Source organism: Mustela erminea, chromosome 7 (genome assembly GCF_009829155.1).
Source record: "Mustela erminea isolate mMusErm1 chromosome 7, mMusErm1.Pri, whole genome shotgun sequence".
NCBI lineage: Eukaryota > Metazoa > Chordata > Mammalia > Carnivora > Mustelidae > Mustela > Mustela erminea.
The window spans coordinates 75111112-75125745 of NC_045620.1; the positions used below are offsets into that span (position 1 = coordinate 75111112).

The 14634-nt window shown below is 40.2% G+C and overlaps 1 protein-coding gene across 3 annotated transcripts in view; it reads right to left on the bottom strand.

The window, feature by feature from the left end:
• RTN4 (reticulon 4) overlaps positions 1-10827 on the bottom strand; it is a 72639-nt gene extending 61812 nt beyond the window's left edge. The window contains exon 1 of one of the 3 annotated variants that reach the window (XM_032352136.1): positions 9946-10827. In XM_032352136.1, the coding sequence (XP_032208027.1) occupies positions 9946-10507 (562 nt within the window). In that variant the 5' untranslated portion in view covers positions 10508-10827. The remainder of the gene's footprint in view (positions 1-9945) is intronic. The other 2 variants (XM_032352137.1, XM_032352138.1) reach the window with 2 other exon arrangements.
• Positions 10828-14634: the final 3807 nt, after the last annotated feature.

Genomic DNA, 14634 nt, shown 5'->3' on the forward strand with positions numbered 1-14634 from the left:
ATACAGATTAGAATATATTCACAATGTATATATCTGACAGAAGACTTTTATCCAGAATATATTAAGAACTCCCTATGAGCAGTAAGAAAGACATACAAGACAGTGTAACAACAGGCAAATTAAAATTACTTGGGACCCTTCACACAAGAAAACATACAGGTAGCCAATAGACATGTAAAAGTACTCTAATTCGGGGTGCCTAGGTGGTTCAGTGGGTTTAAGCCTCTGCCTTGGGCTGGGGTCATGATCCCAGGGTCCTGGGATCGAGCCCCAAATGGGGCTCTCTGCTCAGCGGGGAGCTGCTTCCTCCTCTCTCTCTGCCAGCCTCTCTGCCTACCTGTGATCTCTGTCTGTTGAATAAATGAATAAAATCTTAAAAAAAAAAGTCCCTAATTCATTAATGATTAGGGAGATCTAAATTAACACCACAATGAGAAACAATTATGAATCCACCAGAACGGCTAACATGAGAAAGAATGATATCAAATGTTGGTGAGAATGTGAAACCACTACAACTCTCCTACTGTGAGTTGGATGGAAATAAATTGCGTTGATGGAAGTAAAGAACACTGGAGAACAGTTTGGTAATTTCTTATAAAGTTAGATATATACATAGCCCATGACTCAGCAATTCTAACCAGTTACTCTTACTCAATTCTATGCTCTTTACAAAGAGAAATGAAAACCAATGTCCACAAAAAACCTATAGCATTCTTTTGTTCATAGTAGCCAGAAGCTATAAATAATCCAAGTCCATCAACAAGTGACTAATTCAACTATGGTATAGCCTTATCGTGGAATACTACTTAGCAGTAAAACTGCTGATACCTGCAACATCATTGATAAATCTTAAAAACATACAGAAAGCAAGTAATCAGACTTAAGAGTACACACCATATGATTCCATTCACATGGTGCAATATAACAGGCAAAATTAATCTGCAGTGAAAGAAATCAGGAAAATGTTGCTTGGGACTGGGGGTGCTGGAGGAAGGTCAGAACAAGAACTGAATTTAATTGACTGCCGGGCCCAAGGGATCTTTCTGGGATGATGTAAATGTTCTCTATCTTGACAGTGGTGTGGGTTAATGTGTGGATACACTTGTCAAAACATAAAACTGCTATAACTTAAGATCTATGTATTTTACTGTATACAGATTATATCTTAATACAAACATTAAAATGAAAAAAAGTATATGAGCATTCTTCAACAAATAAATTTTGGAGAGATAATCCAAGCGAACAAGGAACAGTTAATGAGACATAAAACAAATCAATCCATTGTAATATGCAGACTTTTGAATTCTAATTTTTTTTTGAAAAAAAAACTGGCGAAAAAATAAAAACAAAAAAAGACCATTCACAACATATACACACTAATTGGTTATTTGATAACATTAATTTTTGTGAAATATATTGGGAAACCATCTGATTATTGGGTGTTCCAGTTATATTTGGCAAAAAGGAGTAGTTACAGTTTGCAAAAAATCTTTATGAGGGTGTGGGATTGGGAGAATGGACCATGGGTTGATAGCTATTGGGGCTCAGTGACAGCTAAGTCAACTTTCATTCACTATTCTGTCTTTACACTTCAAATTTTCTACAACAAAAAGTATAAATAACTTTTTAAAATCTTTCCAAAAGAAACAAGGCAATGTAAACATACTAAAATTCTATCATATAGAAGCAATTTTAACCAGTCTTACCCACAACTCTTTTAGCAATTAAATTATGTATGTTTGATTCTATCAGTGCTAAACTTAACTGTAGCTCCTGATGAACATGTTCCATTAACAAAACTTTAGTTAAGAGGGTCAAAAGAAAATTTCGTGGAATAAAGGGCACCCAGATGGCTCAGTCAGTCAAGCATTCTACTCCTGATGTCAGTCAGTCAGCTCAGGTCCTGATCTCCACATTGTTTGAGCCCTGCCTTGGACTCTGTGTTCAGCAGGGAGTCTGCTTGAGATTCTCCCTCTCCAGCTCTCTCTTTGTTTTTAAAAAGTTGCTCTGCATAAAAATTAAAGTAACAGAACTTGATAGATTTTCATATTAAACGTTTCTATAATTTAACATTGATGTTGATTAGTTGAAACTGAGAAGTTTTAAAGGCTATTTATGAAAGGGATTTACATGGTTTAATTTCCTTAAAACAAAGAAAAAAATTTTTAAGGAAATTCCCTTCTTTTTTGAGATCAAAGACTACAGTAGCTTTAAGAAATGTTTTTCAGGGTACCTATGTTGTACAGTTGGTTAAGCAACTAACTCTTGGTTTTAGCACAGGTCAAGCTTTCATGATTCGTGGGAACTGACCCCTGCATCAGGCTCTATGTTCAGTGAGGAGTCTGCTTAAGTTTCTCTCTCCCTCTCTGCTCCCCCTCCAATGCTCTCTTTAAATAAATAAGTAAATCTTTTAAAAAAAATGTTTTTCATGCTCTAGGTCAGGTTTACCTAGCACTGTCAAAACATTGAGATAAATAAGTCTAATAGTGGCACCTTCCAATTACTCAAGTCACAAGTCAATCTGTAAAACTGGACAAAAAATATGCAGGCCAACCTAGAACCCAATTAAGATTTTTTCTTTTTTCACAAAAGATGTTGTCAAGTAGGTTAAGTTTATGATCACCCCTACAGTACAATCACAAGACTCCTCTGGTTTTAAGACAGCAGAAAGTTCTTTACAACAAGGGTCTTATATTTTTCCCTTTATCTGCTACATGCACATCTCATAAATTCTCTCTACTCATTTTTTTATAATGTAGTCTTTTTTTTTAAGATTTTATTTATTTGACAGACAAGTAGGCAGAGAGGCAGGCAGAGACAGAGAGAAGAGGAAGCAGACTCCCCACTGAGCAGAGAGCCTGATGGGGGGCTGGATCCCAGGACTCGGGGATCATGACCCAAGCCAAGGCAGAGGCTTTAACCCACTGAGCCACCCAAGAGCCCCTCTACTCACCTTTTTGTCCCCATATCTAGGCCTAAGCCTGGCTTTAAAAGAAAAGAGAAAAAAAAAAAAAAAGGAGTATGCTGATTTTTTAACTAATCCTGAACTTCTAAGGGACCACCAAGATAACCAGACAACTGCTAAATCTGTTTAAACAACAAAACTTTAAGAGCCGCCTTCTCACAATTCCATCAGTGGGAAGAACAAGCTATTAAAGAAATCGTGTTTCGTTTTGTTTTTAAAACTAGTGGGCCACTTAAGGATTCAAAGACTGCTAAAACAATAATCCAATATTTATTTAGTAGCTACAGCTCTAACTACAAGAGTATAAAGAATGTTTCTTCCCTTCTCAAGTTGGGTTTTGTTTTTGTTTTTGTTTTTTGAGAAACCAAAAAGTGAGATGACTTCTTTTTACCAGTCTATATGCATGATCAACTGAAAAGAGGGGGCCAAATACCTATATAACCCAGAATTTCAACTGTTTCATGCTAAGTAGGCCAGAATACTTAACAATTGCCTTTTAAAGCCTATATTTCACATAATTATAAACTAATTTTTAAAAATACACATTAATAAAAACCAGGTTTGTAGAAAAAATATGTAATATCAATTAAAAAACATACATCAATTCTCCCCTAAATTAATGAATAAATTTAATATAACCACACTATAATTCCGATAGAGGGATAGGGGGTTAAATAAACAAATTTTAAAGATAAAGTAGAAAACTACACATGCATATATAACCAGAAAAAATAATTCTGGAAAATGCTATCAGCTAGTATTTCATTTGAAAGTTATAGCAATTAAAACAGTTTGGTCCTATATATGAAAAGACAAAGACATGGAATAGAAGAGGAAATATTTCACCCATTCTACAAGCATATGACAAAAGCGTCATTTTAAAAGAGTAAAGACAAGATGGATGATTCAACACAAATGACGTTTGGAAAAATGAGAAATCATGTTGAATAGTAAAATAGTATATCACTACTTTACTCCCTAAAATGAAATAAACTGCAGAGAATGAAAGAATTAAATGTTAAAATGAAATCATAAAAATCATAAAAGTACTAAGGGAAACATAGGAGCATCTTTTATAATCTTACAAGTCTTCCTAAGAATTACACAAAACTCAATGACTTGTATGACTCAAAAGCATAAAAGAAAATGATAAATCTGACTACATAAAATTTCTGCATAAAAAAAATTCCAAAGATCAAAATACAAATAACCAATCATGAAAAAAGGTTTCAGGACACAACAAAAGGCTAATTTCCTTAAAATAGATGAAGTGTTCCTAAGTCTATAAGAACAAAAACCTAACGGAAGAATAGTCAAAAGCTGTGATCAGAAAAAAACTTACTGCCACATAAGCCAAAAATATACTCTGAAATGTAAATTTTTTAAAAAAGAAAATTTCCTAAGCCATTTATTAGTCTTACCAATACACTGTAATGGTAAAGGCATAAGGAAAACGGTACTCTAAGCACAAGAGTTGTGTGAATAGAGGCTCCAATAACTCTTTGTAATGCAATTTGGCATTATCAAAGTTTTAAACACAGATACCCTCTGAACCAGAATTTCTACTTGCATGAATTTATCCTACAACACATATAACAACACGTATTCCCAAAGAAATATATGTAAGTGTTAACAGCAACATTATTTATAACAAAGAGTTGAGAAACCACCCAATTAACCACCCATAAGATATTCATCAATGATTCACCCATATACCTTGTACATGTAAATAAATAAATACTTTCATTCATAAGAATTCATGAGAGAAAATATTGTAATTCTAGGGCTATAGAGAATTTGAAGGTCAGTTTTCATCTATAATATCATATTCATTCAACAAATCTCTTGAGTGCCTACACCACATCTAAGGCACTGTGTTCAGCAATAAAGATATGTCACATCAACCTTTTCCTCAATGGAAAAAAGGAACATAGCCCCTTACCCAAAGGAGCATACCATCTGGCAGAGAACAAAAATGAGTAAACATACCATTACCATATATGGTATGATATATACAATGAGATAAGAATAGAATGTTATGAGAATACATGAGCAAAGCAACTTAAAAATAATCACTATTCCAAAAACAAAACAACAGCTTAAACGTAAAATGATTAACTCCTCCTTTAGAGTTAAAAAGAATCATTAGCCACCAGTCTAAGAAGAAATTAGCATCAGTAAAGCTGGGTCCCACCTTTTTGCATGTCTATGTCCCATAGGAGCCAGCCACAAAAGTCACATTCACCCTTTTAAACACTGAAGAATTATGGTCTGCCCTTACAGTTTCCATTTCTGATGCTGTCACCCCCAAAGGGACCTTCTAGATTCTGTATTTAGAAAAGGAACAAAAAGTCTCAAAGAATGTACTGTAAGACTAGTGTATCTACAACATTACTTCTACTTAATCAGAAGTTTCAGGAAAGAAGAAGTATCATCCACTGAGTAGGTACTTTTTCCTGGGCTAGCACAGTACCTTTAAATGTGCCATTTAATTTGGAGCCTTGCATCAGAAGTGTTTCAAATAAATTGCTTTTGGGTAGATTATGAAATAACTACACATAAAACAGAGCCAATTATTAGATAACAGATAATATGCTCCTTTTTAGAAATTTTTTTTTTTTAAAGATAGATCTTGGGACGCCTGGGTGGCTCAGTTTGTTAACATCTGCCTTCCACTCAGGTCATGATCCCAGGGTTCTTGGATTGAGTCCCTCCTGGCCTCCTCGCTCAGCAGGGAGCCTGCTTCTCCCTCTGCCTGCCACTCCCCCTGCTTATGCGCTCTGATAAATAAATAAAATCTTTAAAAAAAAGATAGCAAATATTCCAAGTTTACAGGGATATAGTGCTAAAATAGCATGTTTTTAAATACTATTCCTTGTAATGAGGTATTTATCAGCAGTTCAATATGTACCCACCACTTCATTTTAAGAAGGTTTGAGGGAGCTTGCCAGTTACTAAAAAGGGCTATAAATTTGAAACAAAGCATGGTAGGAAGCAATCTAAAATGTAACTCAACTTATACATAAGGAGCATACCAGTTCCCAATTTTTATTCCCAGTCAGAAATTAGAAATGGCTTAACAAAAATTATTCAGAATCTGTAAATTCATCAGTTCATTTCCTTGTTACCAATTTCAAAGGAGGACAGGGAATGGATAGGGTATGAGATAGCTCCTTCTGTAGAAGCAACTGCTTCCTGGTAGAGTCACATCACTGTTTACTTGAATTTTATATTAAGAATTAGCACTTAAGATTTTAAACTATACGTCACTGAAAATCTTTTTACATTTCTACTAGGTGCTCTTATGCCACTGTATCTAATCATATAATTAATGACTTTTTTAAAAAGACTAATAATTTTTAATCCCAAGCCATAAGCTACACCTATGAGCAGCATTCAATCCTATACAAATTTCCATTTCACATAACAAATTTGGACAGTCTCTGAAATTGATTTAGTAAGCACCAACATTCTTTTCTTTCTATTTACATCTTTGGCCCCCAAGTCCTATCAATTCTTCTTTCATAAAACCTTTTTTTAAACCTATAAAATAGAGATTTGCAGCCAAAAAACCATGCTTCTTGTAGTTTCTTATATTCTTCCCTTCTATTCCATTTTCACTGACTGAAACAGTAGTGAACTAGTTCAGGCTCTACTCATCTCTTTCAGAACTACTGCAAAAGCTTTCTAAATAATTCCCTGTTCTTCTTTCCATCCTATCTTGAATACTGTCACCAATTCATTTTTTTTTTCTAACACTGCTTTTATGATGTCATGCCTCAGTTCAATAATCTCCAATGGCCTCCCATGGAATAAAGCAGTAATTCAGGACATGGGTAAAAATAATGAAAGAACTTTACATTTTGGAAACAACACAAACATTTTTGTTTCATAATATAAATTACAGAAAGAGCAACTGTGGATGGCAGAGCATGGATTAAAAACAGGATTCTAAAACCCTTGTATCTTAATTTAGTAGTATTCAATATGCCTAAGAACCCAATCTACCACATTTTCAATCTTAACACTGGTTTAGAACATGATCAGAGACCAGCTCAACGTCATGTTAATGATGCTTGCATTTCCCTCAACACAATTTTTATCCAGAATTTTCCTCACGTTTCTTCAAAGCCCTTTAACCAACCACCTCTCAAAGTGAAGCCAAATGTTTGCTCCGTGAAAAATGGTCATCAGGTGAGAGGCTTCCGTCTCACTTCATTACTGCATCACAGTGGGCATGCTCCAAGCACAACAGAAAACAGCAGAAAACAGCAAAATTACTACTTTCCTAGGGAAAGGGAATCGGAGTTTATTCAAAAATAATGTAAACTACAATGTAAATGCCCAAGTGTCAGGAATCTGCCCAACTCAGTAAATACAACCCTCTTCCCATCGGGCTACTCTATGTTTTTAACCATGCCTTATATTCACTTCTCACCTTGTCTCTACTCTCATCAGTCCTCACAGGGCCTCCAAATCTTCAAAAACATATTTTTGCTCCAAAATCACAATATAACTATTAAGGAGCATATTTCTAAACTAAAGAATATCTTTTTTTTTTTTTTTTTAAAGTAGAAGTCTTCACCTTGGCCTGTTAGAGACCGCAGATGATCTACGTTTAGCCCACCTTCCCATCCTCACCTGACACCAGTGTCTTGCAAGTTTTTCTCACTAGTCTTCTTACTAGACTTTCAAACACAAAAAGCGAATTCCTGCCTCAAGGCTTCTGTCTTCCTATGGGTTGCTTGGAAATTTTTATCTGCAGCTCAAACCTCACCTCCTCACAAAACCACTTCTCAATGCTACCCTACTTAAAAACAGCCCCCACTCCCCCACACCCGTCATTTTCCATACCATCATCCTTTTTATTTTCCTCGTAACACTTATCACTATGCTTAGTTCCTTACTTATGTGCTTATCACCGTACTCCCCTCATGGGGAGCACATGTGTTTTGCTCATTGCTCATTGCTCTACCCTCATAGCCTAGAATAGAACCAACCCATCCCTTTATAGGTAATCAATCATCAGCTGAATGAATGAACAAACCGTTAAGAACCTAAGACTCACAGAAATGGTTTAACTATCCATGAATAATCGTGATATTCAGTGGTTTACTAAATGAGTAAAGTTTTGAAATAGCTATCACCAATGCAGAATTAGGGAACTATATAGATAAGAGTCCCGGAGTAGGCACTATTTCCCTGTCCTTTGTTTTTCAAATTTAGTATTCCAAAAGTCAAAATTCCAAGAGAATGTGGTCATCTCCTGAAAGCCTAGTGTTCAAAGATCAGAACTCTTCTCTTTGTTCCCGTGCTGGTATACAAGACGACAAATCAGTATGCCGTTGTTCATCATTAGATTTCCCACTTGCAAATTTCTTATTACTCTTTATTCTTCCACCTCCCCTTAGTTTTTTAAATGTGTTTTTTAATTCAGAAAAAGCAAAGACTGAGTTACTCCATATCTTCTAATATCTTAAGGGCAATGATTAGTGTTTTGAGTATGGGGTATGTCATCTGGGGTATGTCATTATCAAGATGTTATTCAGAAACATCACCATTGGCTTATTTCCCTGTTGTGGAGAAATGAACTGAAATATATTCTGTGATCTCAGATTGGTTTTCTTCTAGAAAATGAACCATTTCTAAAATCCTACAAGGCAATGAAGATTTCTCAACAAGCAGTTAACACTACCAGATTCTCATCCTTTTATAAAGAAAGGTCCTACTGCTTGCTGGGGAGACCCTTTCTGCCCCCAAAGTGACAAGATACATGCTAGTAAGTTGATAACTTGTCTAGTAAGATTCTCCATCTCTAACCAACTTGATTTTTTTCTCTTCCAAAATAAACAATTTCCCAAAATGAAAAGGGTAATAAAACAATGTTCCTTTAAATATATATATATATGAATTCAGAATGAAAAGATTGTTAATGTTTATAACTGCAGATTTGTCCCTGTAGACCTAAACCACAGAACTTCTAAGAAACAGTATTTCTAACCACTACATGAAAATGCCTTTCTCAAAACATTTCATTAAGTCTGGTGGCAAATCTGCCACAAATTCAACCGACCTATCAGCGGTAAAAACACCACAGGTTTCCCTTCTTTAAGAATGTCAACCATTTTGCTTTTTTTCCTCTCCGATCCAATTATAATGCATCAAGAGCCTAAACCACCTGACAGCAATTCCTCTCACTCAGCAGCTGAGACCCTGGTAGAACTGCGCCCCCTCGGACTACCGATGCTCAGATCCCGCTTCCTTGGCTCGTTTCAGCCGGGGAGTCGCCACATCACAGCGCGGATAAACTGGGCGGTGGCAGGACTTTGCCAGAACTCTCGCCTTCCCGATTCTCCACGCGCCACACCACTGGAGGCGCTCTCCCTTCACTGCAGTTGGGTCAGTGTGGATGTTTTCCACTGGGCCAGCTCCCCACCAGCGCCAAGAGTCGAAAGGGAGGGGAATGAGGCGCTGGGGGGCCACCCAAGCCAGGGAGAATGGGGGGGCAGGGCTCAATGCTGGCAAACAGACTAGCAGCAAAACTACGCCTCTTCCCTAGGAGCAACCCAGACTGGTAGACAAAAGATGAAGGGCGCCAAGGCCTTTCCATCCTCACCGGGGAACCTAACCAGCCCAATGTATCCGCAACCCTAGTTCATAGATACAGACCCAGCTCCTGTTAGGGGTGGGTGCCTAACTTCCGGGACGCTGCAGAACAGGGACCAGAGGGAAGAAGCCCGGAGCAGGTGGGGTGCACGTGTTCCCCGAAACCGAGACAGACAATAAAGAACAAGCCCGGTTTCCTTGTCCGCCCCACCCTGCTCCTGACGGCTCCTACCAGGGGGGGCGCCTTCGCCCGGAGGTCCACGGACAAAGCCCCTCGGGGCGGAGAGGAGGGCTCCGCCCGTGGCATCTCGGGGTGCACACAAAAGACGGAGGGGAGCGAGGGGCTGCGCGAGGCGGGAGGGCATGGCACTTACCCACTGAGCCTGAAGAGCCTCTGCGCTTGGGCGCGGCCGGGGTGGAGGGGGGTGCGGCGGGGGCCGGGGCGGGTGGGGTCCACGCGGGCTCGGCCTGAGGACTCACGCTGGCCGGGGGAGGAGGGGGAGGCCGGGCCGGAGGCTCATCGTCCTCGGGGAGCTTGGAGGGCAAGGCTGCGGCAGCTGAGGGCAGGGAAGGCGCGGGCACCGCAGGAGACACAGGGCTCGAGTCCCAAGACGGCGGCCGCTCCGGGGCGGCGGGGGGCGCGGCCGGCAGTGGCCCCCGGGGCGCCGGGGGCACGAAGTCACTGCCGAAGTCCAGCAGGGGCGCGCCAGCGACGGGGGCGGTGGGCACCGGGGCTGCCGACAGCCCGGTGGCGGGCTTCCTCTCCAGCACCTCTAGCTCCTCCAAGTCCTCGTCTTCTTCCTCCTCGTCTTCCTCCTCCTCGTCTTCCTCCTCGTCCTCGGGCTCCCTCACGAACTGGTACTTGAAGGGGGGCTGAGGCCGGGGCGGGCTGTCCGAGGACGAGGAGACCAGAGGTGACTGGTCCATGTCTTCCATGGCTGGCGGGTTGGAGATGATGCTGCAGCTGCTGTCTCCACGGGACGCTTCTCCTCAGAGCCGCGGGCGGTTGTGGGGGTTGGGGAGGACTGAAGGGGCAGGGCCGAAAGAGCCCAGAGACCTGCAGTGGCGAAGGCTCCCGGAACAATGAGACTGCTCCTCCTGCCTCTGCGCCCGCGATGCGCCACCCGCCCCGTCCCCAGTTGCCGCCACCGCCCAGACGAGCGAAGGAGAGAGGCCAGAGGATTCTCCGCCCACTTTGGCGTGACTTACCCTCCCTGGCAGGGAGAGGCAGGGACTGGCGCGGGAGGAGGGAGCCAATCGCCTACGGGATAGAAACGATGGGCAACCAGCCAGTCCAATGGAAAGAAAAAGAGAGAAAGGTGGGTGGAGCCTTTTGTACTTCCTCTCTCCTACCGGCTGGGGTGCGTTCGATGGGAGGGGTTTGGACCTGGGAACCCCACCCTTCCCCTTGGATAGACGCGGGGTGGGCTGGGGTCTCGGCTTTGCTCAGAGCAGGAGGTCGGTCTGCAGTTCCAGTGCTGCGTAGAATTGCGGCAGGACGGGCTGCCTACCCGGAAGGATTGAGGGTTCCTCTCCCACACCTCCGGAAGGGCGTTATCCTGGGGGACTAGGAGTAGTAACTTTCCACCCAGGAAAGAGAAAAACCCAGAGTGGCTCAGTCAGTTAAGCACCTGCCTTTACCTCAGGGCATGATCCCAGGATGCTGGTATCAAGTCCTGCCTCAGACTCCTTGCTTAGCGGGGAGCCTGCTTCTCCCTCTGCCTGCCACGTCCCTGGTTTGTGCTCTTTGTTAAATAAATTAATGAAATCTTTAAAAAAATTATCAATATGTTCAGGACCTGGTATATCCATTCCACAAAGATAAATTTGTTTTATTTCTACAAAATGGCTATGAGGTGCTTTGAGTTTGTGTTATTTTTGAAGAGTAGGAAGAGAGAAATATTAATGTGGAATTTTGAGATGAGAGTTTAATGCCAAACTAAAAATTTTAAACAAAACAATGATAACTAAAATAGTAATGTTTCAAGTATTTGTCAAAATAGTCATGTTTCAAGTATTTGTCAAAAATTATCAAAAATAGGGATGCATGTGTGGCTCAGTTGGTTGGACGACTGCCTTCGGCTCCTGGAGTCCCAGAATAGAGTCCCGCATCGGGCTCCCAGCTCCACGGGGAGTCTGCTTCTCCCTCTGACCTTCTCCTCGCTCATGCTCTCTCTCACTGCCTCTCTCTCAATAAATAAATAAAAATCTTTAAAAAAAATTATCAAAAATATATATGATTTTCAACTGCATGCACATACAAAAATATACTAGCAAAATTTTATAGTACATGCTTTAAAAAAAAAAAAAAGATTTTATTTGACAGAGAGAGATCACAAGTAGGCAGAGAGGCAGGCAGAGAGAGAAAGGTGAGCAGGCGCCACATTGAGCAGAGTGCCTGATTGAGCAGAAAGCCTGACATGGGGCTCGATCCCAGGACCCTGGGATCATGACCTGAGCCAAAGGCAGAGGCTTAACCCACTGAGCCACCCAGGTGCCCCTATAGTACATGTTTTTATACCATAAGTAACAATTTAGCTATCAGTAGTTCAGTCTTCCCCATACTGCTTTTCCCACTATGTTCTGATGCTCCTCAGTGGAATAATTTTACAGTTTTCACATACATAATTTGTAAATTGCTTATATGAGATCTCTGCATTCATACATTTGTGAGCCTGCTATCACTAAAATAGTCTCAAAGGAAAATATTTAATTTATTAAAAGTGTCATAGAAGGGGGTGCCTGAGTGGCTCAGTCAGTTAAGTGACCGATTCTTGACTTCAGCTCCGGCCATGATCTCATGGTCATGGGATTGAGCCCCACTTCAGGCTCCACACTTAGCACAGAGTCAGCTAGAGATTCTCTGCCTCTTCCTCTGCCCCTCCCCTCATGCCCATGTATGCGCCCACACAGTCTAAAATAAATAAATAAATAAATAAATAAATAAATACAATCTTTTGTAAAAAGGATCATAAAAGGGTAAAGAAAAGTGGTAGATTTACAACTTTTATAACAAATAGCAGTAAATACTGAGACAATAAAAGCACTTTCCTCTGAAGCAGAAAAAAGTAAAAATTTTATATTATTGAGCTCAGTGATTTCTAAAATATCAGTATGTGATGGGTGAATTAAGAGTAAAGAATTTACCCAGTGTTCACAGAATGATCAACAAAGCATAAGGAAAGGAGAATGTTGCTGATACACCAGAATTAAACATAGTTAGTTACACATGACTGTAACTACATATAAATATCACTCTCACTAACAAGAAAATCCTGATGGACATTTGAAATGCTTAAAGGAAGATATAAATTCTTTTTTATTTTTTTTTAGATTTTATTTATTTATTCCACAGACGGAGATCACAAGTAGGCAGAGAGGCAGGCAGAGAGAGAGAGAGGAGGAAGCAGGCTCCCCGCTGAGCAGAGAGGCTGATGCGGGGATCCATCCCAGGACCCTGAGATCATGACCTGAGCCGAATCAGGAAGATATAAATTCTTGATCATAATAATAATTAGAAAAAGAATTACTCAATGAATTATTTTTTTAAATTATCTTACCAGAAGTAGATTAAAGTTTCCTGATACCACAAGTTAGTAATTATTTTCTTAGAACACTTCCAGAGATCCATTCAACTTGTTGGGATTATAGAATCTCAGAGTTGGAAGGACTCTGGGAGCTTGGGTGGACCGAGAATTCATTCATTACAAGAATTCCCTGAAAGGGTTTTTTAAAGCTGGTCATCTGTGGTTGATTAAAAACAGCCAGAGAGGGCGCCTGGGTGACTCGGTGGGTTAAAGCCTCTGCCTTCAGCTCAGGTCATGATCTGGGGCTCCTGGGATCAAGCCTCGCATTGGGCTCTCTGATCAGCGGGGAGCCTGCTTCCCTCTCCCCCTCTTCCTGCATCTCTGCCTACTTGTGATCTCTCTCTCTCTGTTAAATAAATAAAATAAAATCTAAAACAAAACAAAACAATAACAGCCAGAGACTTTGCAACAACTCCCATCCAGAGGTAGGGTCAATTTTCCCCCCTCTTCTGAGTTGGCTTTGTGACTTTCTTGACCAATAGAACGACCTGGAAGTGAGTTGCAAGCCTAACCAGCAGAGGCATTGCTGTTCCCATTCTCACTCTCTTGGAACACTGAGGCTGAAGATGAGATACACACCAGGAGAGAGACTTAGCTATCCCAACCAAAGAGCTGAGGTCCCGGAAATGTGAGAACATTTCAGATTCTGCAGCCAAGCCACAGAATCATGAAAAATAATAAATCATTGTTGTTTTAAACTATTACTTTGGGGGATGGTTCATTACACAGCATAAGCTAATTTAAGCATCATGTATTTTGTGCTTTATTCATTTGTACATGAAATATTTATTGGGTATTTACTCTGCACCAAGCACTCTGGAATACAGCACTGAACAAATCAGCATAAATGTGCTTGAACCTTTTCTGTAAAGGAAGACTCACTACTTAAGGAAATATCCCATTCTAGAATTCTATCTTTTTGCAGAAAGATGAATTAATCCCTAATCTGGCATACACTGAACAGTTGATCGTCCTTGTATCATGTTTGCCTCCCTGAGTTAAAAGGCATAGCACGGCTATACTCTTATCTACGTATTACAGGATGTGAACTCCAGATTGGGTTTAGTAACCACAGGAGAAAGATGAGAGGTAGATTCCTGACAAATCTATTTCAAAAGCTGCATAACTCTTTTGTGTACTGAAAATGACTTGCTAATATTCAAGAGCACCACTGAAGTACACTCAACCTCTCTATTAAAAAACAAACAAACAAACAAAAAAACCTGAAACATCATGTTGGCACTCCTAAGGGAAAAACTAACAGCTTGCTATGTCATTGTCCCTACCATTTTGCATGAAATGCAGCTTATGGTTCTGATTAACATCTTTACTTCTACTAAGTTCATTCTGTAATAAGAATGGAAATAGAAATATTATTAGATTAACATCTTCAGCCATGCTAGTTAAGCATTGAAAATTAGTGTTGGACTTAAAATCAAGATTTTTAAGTACCAAAAAGAAGTCACATAATAGGCA